Source organism: Apostichopus japonicus, chromosome 15, assembly GCF_037975245.1.
Source record: "Apostichopus japonicus isolate 1M-3 chromosome 15, ASM3797524v1, whole genome shotgun sequence".
Classification (NCBI taxonomy): Eukaryota; Metazoa; Echinodermata; class Holothuroidea; order Aspidochirotida; family Stichopodidae; genus Apostichopus; species Apostichopus japonicus.
Genome location: NC_092575.1, coordinates 340,684 through 352,622, shown reverse-complemented (window position 1 = coordinate 352,622; position 11,939 = coordinate 340,684). Strand labels below are relative to the sequence as shown.

At 34.7% G+C, this 11,939-nt stretch overlaps 1 protein-coding gene across 2 annotated transcripts; it reads left to right on the top strand.

Moving 5' to 3' along the window:
* The first annotated feature begins 1,414 nt into the window (after positions 1-1,414).
* Positions 1,415-11,881, top strand: LOC139980940 (peroxisomal sarcosine oxidase-like). Of its 2 annotated transcripts, none has more exons than XM_071992998.1 (9): positions 1,415-1,574; positions 3,801-3,929; positions 5,151-5,299; positions 5,703-5,916; positions 6,453-6,635; positions 7,507-7,641; positions 8,138-8,296; positions 9,758-9,833; positions 10,520-11,881. In XM_071992998.1, the coding sequence occupies exons 2-9, from the start codon at positions 3,813-3,815 to the stop codon at positions 10,654-10,656; spliced, it is 1,170 nt and encodes a 389-aa protein (XP_071849099.1). In that variant the 5' UTR covers positions 1,415-1,574; positions 3,801-3,812; the 3' UTR covers positions 10,657-11,881. The 2 variants fall into 2 exon arrangements, with proteins under 2 accessions (XP_071849099.1, XP_071849100.1); XM_071992999.1 differs by lacking the exon at positions 1,415-1,574 and adding an exon at positions 1,691-1,832.
* Positions 11,882-11,939: the final 58 nt, after the last annotated feature.

The following is an 11,939-nucleotide window of genomic DNA, read 5'->3' as shown; positions in this document are numbered from 1 at the left end:
ATCACTAGAATATATGTTGCCTAAGATCCGCATCATGCAACTCACAGGAGCGCATTAAAAACTAATCTGGTAGAAGTAGTACAACGACTAGCCCCCTATATATTAATTAATTTCATTTCATTATATATTTGATCCAATCAAAAAGCAGTATACAAACAACAAAGTATGAAAACACAAAGCGGATCAGGATGTACAAAAGGAAAGCAAATTCCTGTAGCCCGGAGGCCTGTACACCCTTACAATAAGAGACTTGGAACTAAAATAAATATATAATATTCACAAATAAACCATAAGAAATATAAGAATTAAAAATGACAAATTACACATGTGATAAAGCTAAGAAATGTTCCTTAATATTGCACACAAATGACTGGTAAGAACCACACAAGAGCAAATTCCTGGTCTCAGGGGTAAGTTCATTCCAAATCCTAGGAAATTGGTTAAAAAAATTCATTTTTAAAACATTTGTTCTTGCAAAAGCATGATTAAAATTATGTGCAATTAAAATAATTATGATTTTGTTCCTATTTCAATAGACATTCTTTGTAGAAATTGTATTGAAGGTTAATTGTGTTGTTTGATTCTACATGTAGATCGTAATGAAATTTGAAAGGTTTTGTGATATGCATTGATTATTACGGTCAGTTTGATGGTTTGTACTTAGATAATACACACGGTGTACTATATTAATAGACACTCTATAGTTTGTGAGAAAATAAAACTTCATATAGCCTATACCACAGTCGTAACTTGAAAAATTTAATAGTTGTGAATATCCCAATCCCCATGGTTTATTCTGCATGAATTTGATGACATGGTAAAAACTATTGTGAGTCGTCAATAGGCCGGGCTCTTTAAATTATAATCTTATTTGGATTGTACCATTATTATGTATAAATTAACGTTGTTGAAGAGCGGATTATTGTTGCACATAAATTTAACACAGTTCTGGGGGCCTGTGTACTATCTGAATCTGAATGGGTTAATTCGGCAAAAATCCTACTAGAGGATATAAACGTCAACCGAGCGCTACAAACATTGAGTAAGAGTTATAATTTATTAGATAACAAAACAAGAGTTAGTTAGCTTGTCTTCATATTGTGAAACATTCTAGACCAGGTACATTTACAATGTCTGTAGATCATATATAGTTACTTGTTCTACGATCATTGAAGCTATTTTGTTCTTTTAAAACTCACGACTTTTGAAAAAGTGAACAATTTTTTATACATTTTCAAATTGAGTTTTAAATTGTTCGAAAATAGAGTTGTAGAACTTGTAGGCCTTTTTAACCATATCAGTAAGAACGCTATTTTGCTAAGTCGTAGGATATTTTAGTCCGCTCAGACATTTCCTGGTCACAGTCATAACTGCTGTGCACAGGGGGACAATATTTTCTGCGACACCGGAAAGTTTTCCAGCTGACTTGGTTGCACAGTACTACTAGTACAAGCCACGTTCGTTGCCATTTGAAGCAAACTGGGTTCCAATCAGTGACTTCAATTTCTATGAATGGTACCAACAATTTACAGTGACTCGTGAGTAGGCCAACAAGTACAAGCAAGACAGAAAAGGTAATGTAACAAGGCAAATTTTTTGTTTATGGAAACAAGAAGCTGGGCTCATCAATTCAAAGTGTCTTAGGCATTGGTGGCGGGATGTACAGAACTAGGCCAGAGCCGTATATCTAGTTCCGAACTAGGTCTTCGTAATGTTGTCAACATTCTACCTGAATCACCTGATAACCTGGAGCTGGAGCTGGACGTATGCTGTGAAGTATAATGATTCATGATGTAGGCCTTAGGCCCAACTTAGTCTATTCATAATATATGGTGAGGCATGCACACAAAATACATAAGTTAGTCAAGTTCTAGCCTAGGCCTTGTAAAGAAATGCCCAACAGTAACATCAGTCTCACTACTGACACTAGTATATTGTTCTGCTACTGCCAGAACTGGGACATCCACCTACTGACCTACAGTATAGGTCCACACAGTGTGCCCATCTATTTATGTCTTGGGAAGTTGTGCATCCTGTGTTTGTGCTCTATTCCTGTTTGTGCAGTGAGTGTTTGAATGAACAGTTTCTGCTGTTTGGGGTTAACTCAGTTTGTTTCTTTACATATGGCTTCTTTTTCTGACTCAAAAAGGGAAGTGTTTCTTCCTTAATGAGTAACCTTTGTCATAGCATATTGTTGAGGTACGTGACTGCATAGATGCATGATCTGCATATTTAAATTGTTATTATTGCAGATGATTGCACTCTTGCAAATCTTCAAACTGATTTTGTGATGGTCATTCCAAATTAACAACAATTAAAAGGATTGTCTGGTGGCCCAAAGAAGTTACGTTAAAAAATGATAAATAATTTTCCAATGTTGTCAAAGTATGAGAACGCTAATGTTGCGTTTGACAGAGAAACAATTTTTTAATCGTTAAGGATGGACATTTCCAATATGATTAAAACAGTACAGAACGTGACGTCATCTATGCTGCAGATTGCGACATAACCCACACTCTGTACAGTACCTACAGTAATCACAACAAAAACCGCGTTTGTATACAGATTAATTTCATCCTTCATTTTCGGTGAAATTTCTTATAAATTAGATATGTTTTCAAAAACTCCTTGAGCCACCATATATGTAGTAGATCGGAGGTTTTGTTGTCTTTGTGTAACACAAGTTTGAACAGCATGCAGACTCTTCGTTGTTTATACATCGCGCTATCCAGCTCCAACGCGAATAATGTTCGCATGTAGGCTACTCTAACATTTACAATCGGACAGTTCTGCGAAGCCTAAGCTTCTCGGTACTACATTCTGCTCTGACATCGATTCCGCCAAGTTTCATCTTTTGGTGTTCTTAATACTTTCCAAGTTTCCTTTTACCGAAAAGTTGATCCGTGAATATTATTCAGCAATCGAAGAACAGTTTATGAACTGTCGTTTGAGTGTGAGAGTATATTATGTGCACCGCTATATAAGTATACCAACTGGGCATGGTAGGCTGTATACCTTCGCGATATCTACGCAATTATAGGCAAGCACCTGTGCGCTTACACGTGAGAGTGTATTTGCTGCGGAAATGGGAGTGCTAACTTCAAGTCGCCTGTTTTGCCTATTTGCCTGCGCTACGTCAATCACCTAATTGATGCGTTCGAACAAACGGTACTTTTGGTGAGAAAATGGTGAATTTGAAAACCAGATTTGGGGACATTTTTTGCATGGTTAGAAAGAGAAACTACAAGGGCAATGTATCAAAATCTTCCACCAGACAATTCCTTTAAAAGTACTGCAGTTTGACATAAATTTATAATTTTAAAATGGAGCCTAAGATTTAAAGTTCTAACTGTTGGCAAATCAATATATCGGCCTAAATCACATGCACAAATCAATAATAGAAAATTTTCAACTTGTACACAGGTTCATTACTTTAACATTACTAGTTCATTACTTGAACATTACTTGTTCATTACATGGGTTGGAACTTGTTCAAGTTTTTTACCTGAAACAAACTTGACAAACCAATCTATACTGAACATCTAATATTTCTCATAAAGCTCGATTTAATGAAGTATTAGGATTGGGAGTACTAATTTCTTATTTTCCATTGGGTAGATCATTACTGAAAAAAGTCATGTGTGGTTATATTTATCTTATACTGTCATCATTTGTCACATAGTCAGGTGGTTGCTATTTCAGCTGCATAACTAGATAATGTCAGCATTAAAGTCTCATCATTTCATATATATGCCAGTGTGTTGGGTAAATCATTCTTAGTAATTTATTTATGTTTTTAGATCTAGTTCATCATGACGAGCATGGTTGGAATCCAGTATGATTGCATAGTTATTGGTGCTGGAATAGAAGGCTCTGCCACAGCATATCACCTCTCTAAGAAGAAGAAGAAAACACTTTTATTGGAACAGGTAAAGTATGCCTTGTATCGGCTTACTTATAGTAAAACCACAAAATTATTCTGTGATGACATACACTGTACAGGACCAACATATTAAATTTTTTTGCCTGGGTGCGTTGTAATAATTTCAGTCATACAATGTCCACATCTTTGCATAATTTTACCTGAAAGAAATTCCTTTGGTACAGTGGATAGCCTGAGTATTTGGCCAGTTTTAGTTTCTTTTCTTAATTAGATCATTTCTGAAAGTAAGTTTGAAAATAACAAATTACAGGTGAGTTACTTCATCAGAATTAAACAATGTAAGTGCTAACTATTCCAGGCCGTATAAGCTGCTATGGTGGTTTGATGTGGCATATTAAAGCAAATATTGTCTTTATAAAAGTTAGTTTGAATTAAAATGAATCACATATTTTATACCTTAGTAACAAATTACAATATGTAGCTATGAATTTGAAGGCTGGGACTAATGAATTTTCAGCATTATGGTTTTATTTCTCTGCATTATGGTTTAATTAGTTTGGATGTGATATTTCCCTTTTAAATGTCAGACTTATAATTAAGAATAGCATATCTAATGCTAATTATAATGGCTGTTAATTAACTTTGGGAAATCAAAGTTACTTAATTAAAAATATGATAACTTCTCCATATATAGGTAGTTATGCAGATTGATATTGGAATGGGACATATACTGTAGAAAGTTTTGCATAGCAATTCTGTACTGGAGACTAATGCATTCGTTATAAGTGCATCTATTATCAACTTGAAGTTCTGTGTTTTGTCATGACGTTGTAAAGTTTGACATAATGGCTACTGGAAAATTTTCATATCATCTGGGTGCATGATGCTGCAGAAAATTAAAACCTGTTATCTGCAAAATGATGTATTGAGTATAAAATACAGTAGATGGAAACAAAGATTAAATTCAGTGATGTTGAACCTTGGAATGCACATGAGAAATATTTACCGACTGAGCAGTTTGCTTCTAGTATTGTATCATTTGGAGTCTAATAGAGCTGTTAGCCTGTCATTTGAATGATCAAAGTAGTCACAAAGTTTTTCCTTGATTAATTTTGATATCAATACTCAGTGAAATAATAGTCTAACAGTATAGTAAGTAAACGAACAGAATGAGCTTCAATATGAATTGTGCTTAAGACACCCATAATTATTATTTAAATAATCTTTTGCAGGTTCCTTATTTGTGTTTTTTTGTGCTCTGTTTTAGTTTGGTCTACCACATTCCAGAGGCAGTTCTCATGGTCAATCTCGCATCACTAGGTTCTCCTACAGCCAAGAGCATTACATGAAAATGATGGAGGAGGCATTTCCTCTTTGGTCACAATTAGAAAAGGAAACAGAGACCACCTTGTTCAAGTAGGTTTAGTCCTCTATGCTGTCAAGTTTCTAGTTGAACAGTAAAAGATTGTGCTATCTGTAGTTGAGGATGTGAATTGCCTTTCATGAACTAATGCTATGCTCCATAAGGACCATTAGAACATTTTAATTAAACACAAATCCTTCACCTGTATAGTGACTTCACTTTTGTTCAGCTCACCAGTTAAAAGGTCAAATGTCAGATCGACACTTTTCCTTAAGTTGTTGTAAAACTGTATTTTCTTATGAATACAGTGTAATAGGTCTATGCAAGTCAAAAAGTTTTAGTTTCTATGACCTTATGTGAAATTGTTTAGATAGCTACTCCAACCTTAACCCCCCAAAACTACCAGGAATTAATTATAAAGTATTTCAGGATATTAAATATTTTGTTTTTCTGCAGGAATACTAAGTTACTTGTTATCCAGAAACCACCCTATGATCTTCTTGATAACCGGAAGAGGGAGTTACTAAAATGTGGTAAACCATTTAAAGAGCTGACTCATGAAGAACTTAGACAAAACTACCCAGGAATGAAATTATCTAAAGATTTCAGAGCTGTTTTAGATCACTCAGCAGGGACATTGAGGGCTGACAAGGCACTTCGTGGGTTTCAGGTATGTACTTAAATTAAAGATCATAACCGTTTCAAAAAATGCTTACTTTGGTGTTAATTACAATTTTTCTATGTTGCATGTGGTTCCACATAAGAATGAATTCATATAAAAGTGAAGGTAGTGACAAACTGTGCAACAGTGTAGTACAAAAATCTGGGTGAGGTTCAAGTTTGTTAAATGTGGCTGAACTCAATGAGATAAAACCTGTCCTAAAGAGAAAGTAAATAACATTATTGTAAAGGGAACATTGTTCAATGGGTGTGTCATGTCCATGTAACTGTATTTGGCACTTTTTGCCAGTTAAAATATGAACTTATGGTGATGGTCTTCAAAGGTGCCAGCCCAGAAGGCATGCCCTGATTCATCAACATTATAATACTCTTCATGACATATTCACAAGACAGTGGCAACCAATGGCAGTGCAATTTGCTGCCATAGTGTATGATGCAGAGGTTATATCAGGATGATAAGAGACCTTATCACCGACAAGTCCGTTTCGATGTGGACTTCTTACGTCCTGTTCATTTTACAATCAGGTTCAGTTTGAGAAGCAAGGTGGGATTCTAAAAGATGAAGAGAAGGTGCTAAATATTATCCCTGGAAGATATGTGGTTGTTTACACAAACAAAGCTGTGCACAGAGCAAACAGTGTTGTCATAACACCTGGAGCCTGGGCCTCTAAACTCCTTAAACCACTCGGACTGAATATACCATTACAGGTGAGCATTAGAGAGAGATTGTCCTAACTGACCAGTCTGAATGGGAGCAGTAATACTCTCCTAGGAGAATGGATCAAATCTGAACAAACTATTCACATACATACACATAGATGTCTTATGGATGATTGGTAGAATATTGAATGGTCACCTATAAGAATGGCTAATATTCACAGAAACACACATATACCTTATGGATGATTGGTAGAATATTGAATGGTCACCTATAAGAATGACTAATATTCACATAAACACACATGTATATCTAGTGGATGATTGGTAGAATATTGAATGGTCACCTATAAGAATGATCAATATTCACATACACACATATGTCTAGTGGATGATTGGTAGAATATTGAATGGTCACCTATAAGAATGATCAATATTCACATATACACACATATGTCTACTGGATGATTCGTAGAATATTGAATGGTCACCTTTAAGAATGGTCATTATATATCACTCTTTCACATCCATGTTCACATGTTTGGGGAATTTGGTTTGGGCATGAGACATAGCTAGGTGAGTGGTACAATATACAGTATGTGCTGCAATTACCACATGTAAAGTATGTTATTAATGGGAATAATATAAATGATAGAGTAATTGTAACAGTCATTCATCATCCTGGAGTCATGTGACATGGAATCATGGAGTATACTTTTCAAGTCTGTATTATCTGCTAGGATCTAGTGATATTACAATTACATTAACTTTATTTTGCTGTTTGGTTTCAGTGTTAATCACATTGGTGAGTGTGTGTGTATAAGTGTTAATAAGAAGAAACATTACAAGAAGTATCTAAGTATTAAACTAATCGCATAAAGTTTTGCTTCTATGTTCTTTGCCTTGTGATATTTTTGAGCAGGTATGGAGGATAAATGTTTGCTACTGGAGGGAGAAGTTTGGTGATTTTGACAAGATGCCTTGTGTAATTGATGACTCAACTGGAGAGAAGCATGTGTATCTATTGCCTATGCATGAATATCCTGGTCTCGTCAAGGTATGCGGTATTATTATACAGCCATCATTATAGTATAGCTCCTGAATATGTGTAACAAAGGTAACAAATAAGAAATGTGTAACTGTTGCATATGCATCAATATCCTGGTCTTGTCAAGGTATGTGGTATTAGCATACTGTAGTCATCATTAGCATAGTATAGCTCCTGAATATGTTGAACAGAAGTAACAAATAAGAAATGTGTAACTATTGCCTATATATGCATGAATATCCTGGTCTTGTCAAGGTATGTGGTATTAGCATACTGTAGTCATCATTGGCATAGTATGAATATGTTTAACAGAAGTAACAAATTAGAAATGGTCTTGTTTGTGAAGGATATATATGTTTTCTTTTGTAAATGGAAATTCACTTTGTATAGTATATATTTTTATAACTAAGCCTAACTTTGATGATAAGGTGTTACCACATATTGCCATTTGTCCAGTCTGCTGTATCCTAACTATAACAGATTTCTGTCATCACATATCCATCAGATTGCCTACCACAGTGGAATTGATTGTGATCCAGATAGGAGAGATGAACATGCTACAACTGATGATAGAGAAGTTAAATTAATTCAAAGGTTTATCAACAACTACCTTCCAGGAATTGATGGCAATAAGCCAGTCATAACAGAATCCTGCATGTATACTGTGAGTGTTTATAGTGAACAATGTTACTTATATCATGTGTTCTTACAATGAGCAATCTCAATCCTTATGATACTCATGCAAGTTGTTGCTAAGCTTTGTCAGGGACTTCTTAAATGTTCACACATACATAGGTTTAAGGTGTTTGGGGTCAAGGTAGGTCAAACCATGGAATCCTTGTAAATGTTTCTCCTTCTCCTTGGGATTTCCTTTGATCAAGATGGAAGTTGATGGCAGTAGTTGGTAGGTGAGAGGTACAAATGTTGTATAAGGATAAAGGGTTCAAATATCCTTCTTGGTCATAATTGGCCAAAACCTGAAATATTTTTCAAACTGACCATCTTTGTTAGGCATTAATCTAATTTTGACTGAAGTTGGTTCTATATATCAGTTGGCTTGGTTTGCAAGATAGTGCACAGTAATGAAGAGGTTAAATGTCATATGCTGTTGTTATGGGCAAAAGGAAGAATTCAAACTTGTTCACACTGGTTTAAACGAACGGTTTTGTGAAGATATGGGACATTTTATAGTGCAAGAAGGTTGGTCTTATGTCATCTTGAGCCATTGACAACATGAAGTTGATTATACTACTCAGCTATTTCTCTCGGACAGAACTTCACTGTGCTCAATCTTTAACAGACCTGGTTGTCTGGTTTAGTTGCTTGGGCAGGTAAGAACCCTCCCATGTAATCCCTTAGTGTATGGTAACTCCTTCTTCTATCATCATTGAGCTAAACTAGGACTATCTCTCTTTTAACTTGTTGTCATTCAAGAGGAGTTTATTTAATGTGTCCATATGGATATTTATTGTCAAAATATGCTCATAAAAATGGGCTTCAACTGCATTTGCCTGCTTTGAACAAGTGCTAAATGGAATGTTTCTCTAGATCTGTCACTCAATTGATATACATCTGGAGTTTATTCCGAAGCATTGGATGCATTTGTCTAGTCATAACAGTTCACCTTTATTTTTCTTGCTGAAAATTGGGCAATTTTGATCATGTCATGTGTGGAATAAAGTATGAAATGAGGCCAAAGATCATTTGAGGTCAAAGCTAATCCAAACAATTTTGAAAATGTTCCTCTTTCAAACAGAATACTTTGGGAGTTCCTAAAGGCTTATTGAATTTATTAATGGACAATGTTGTAAAGAGGAACAGTATTTTAAATTGTGTTCTCTCTGTTCCTTGTAAAAACAGATAATATGGAATGATTTTCAATCATGGTGTGTGACCCACGATAGGTGTTGCAAGTTTCTCTGCAAAAGTCAATTGAGCTGCAACATTGCCAATGTTGCAGCTGTTGTTTTCTTTTAATATATCTAAGTAGAAGACAGTGAATGTAATAAACAGTAACATTTAAATGTAAACAGTGCCTGTCTAATTGATGTGTTTATCAGAATAAGAATAGTTGATCTTTAGTAAAGTACCACTGGATATTCATGAGTGTAATGTTTATTCATAGGTGACCCCAGATTGGGAACTGGTCCTTGACCACCATCCTTCACATCCGAACATTGTCATTGGATGCGGCTTTTCTGGTGTGTATGCTTATTATATAACATATTTAATAGTTAAGATTCATATCCAAACCATCAGACCTACTGTAGCTAAACCAATGATAATTAGCCTTTCTAACTTGCTCTCCCTCTTGTAGATGATGTCCTTACTAAACCAGTTTAGAAACATTCCAATTGATATTTACGTTCCATGACTATGCTACTTTGGGTATGGTTCATAGTTATGTTTCCAGAATAACAAGAGACTACTAATCATTGAAAGCTTTTGGCTGCTTAATGGTCACTATTCTAGCACTGACTTGCATAAGTTGCATTATTACCATTTTGCACACAGCACTAGAAGTCCATTGTTTGTAAGTGACTTCATTTACATACCCGCATGACTATGCCATCATCCAAAACAATCAAGTGAAGCCATCGCTGGTACTTAGGATTACTAGTGAGTAGGATAGGTAATAATGTGTCATTTAATTATTTTCTTATTAAATTTTTGTTGTTGATAAAATTAGATTTCAGTCTGTGACAAAATATGTGTATGTAATGGAAAAATAACATCAGCGTGCATCACCTTAACAACCAATTTAAATGGGGTGAAGCACAGAAACTTTAAAATAAATTGCTTGTTATATCCAGAGTGTGGGTTCTCTTACACTGTACAGTGGCAATCAAATTAGTAGCATTTAATAGAAGTTTTTTCTTTTTTTCAGGACATGGCTTCAAACTTGCTCCAGTAGTGGGAAAGATTCTCTCTGAGTTGGCAACTGGTCAGGAACCATCTTATGATATATCTGCCCTTAGAATTAGCAGATTTGGCAAGAGTGTGGTTTCAAAAGCTAGTTTGTGAGTGACCCAGATCAATAAGTAAAGCAGTGTGTGATTGTATCAGTTTGGATAAATGCCCAATCATTACATGAAACATTTCTTTAGTTTCAATAGAGATTGCATGGAGATCTAAGAATATCTTTCTATAGATGCAAACAATGTTCATGGTCTGGATGTTGTTAGGTTAAAACAGTGTGTGTTAGTTTCAATAGAGATTGGAGATCTAAGAATATCTTTCTATAGATGCAAACAATGTTCATGGTCTGGATGTTGTTAGGTTAAAACAGTGTGTTATATCCTGTGTATTATTGAATCTGCTTCTTTATCTCTAGTTTTACTTCCCTGTTAATGTATGAAGTAAAGATTATCAGACTCACATAAACAGTGTTTCTCTGTATGATATTGGTGTAATTCCTTTCATGTACGAGCTATACACACAGAACTCCTTGTTCCTCATACAGTCTTCCATAATGGAAACTGCTAGTGATAGGGCAGCTGGCAGACCTAGTAACATATTGTTCTGAAACACTGAGGCATTTAATGTCTCGAATGAGGGGGAGATAAGTTCAGTAGGCAGTTAAGAACTTGTTGAATTTGGAACATGGGTGACCAACAATGTAAGTTGTAGCCTATATGTAGGGAATACAATACTAGTGTTCTTTCATTTTTATAGTAATATTGATTCCTGAGAACAATCAGTATCATGGTTTAGCAAGTGAAGTTCATAAGGCAGTTAAGAGCTGCAGTTAAGAACAGTACTTTGGAACATGGGTGACCAACATTGTAAGTTCTAGCCTATATGTAGGGAATACAATACTAGTGTTCTTTAATATTTATAATATATTGATTCCTGAGAACAATCAGTATCATGGTTTAGCAAGTTACTTAAGATTTAAAAAAAAATATTATTATATATATATATTATTCATATTAAATATAAAAGTTTTTCTATGTACAAATAAGTTTGCCTTGTGTAAACATAAATTCTACAAATTGACTATATTTCATTTCCTTAAAACCTGATTTTTCTTTAGGCCGTAGGACTAATTCTTCATTAATTTCTTTTTTTTCCGATGTTATATGGACCAATGCATTGTTCTTCCATAAACAAGTGCGCATTACAAATAACTGTATAAATTATATGAAAAAATTAGCACAATAATGAAGAGGCTATTTATAAATAACTTTTAATTTCATTTGATAATAATGGTTCATATGAATTGCAATAAAAGGACTAAATACATTTATCATTGACCCATTATTGTATGAAATTTTATTCACTATTTCTGTCATGAAACTTATTTC

What these genes read in the sequence shown, in the direction of transcription:
- LOC139980940 (XM_071992998.1), top strand. Translation starts at nt 3,813, where the DNA reads ATGACGAGCATGGTTGGAATCCAGTATGATTGCATAGTTATTGGTGCT. An exon ending in ACAGAGACCACCTTGTTCAA is followed by an intron (nt 5,300 to 5,702) that starts GTAGGTTTAGTC and finishes GTTTTTCTGCAG; the next exon opens with GAATACTAAGTTACTTGTTA. An exon ending in CATTGGATGCGGCTTTTCTG is followed by an intron (nt 9,834 to 10,519) that starts GTGTGTATGCTT and finishes TCTTTTTTTCAG; the next exon opens with GACATGGCTTCAAACTTGCT.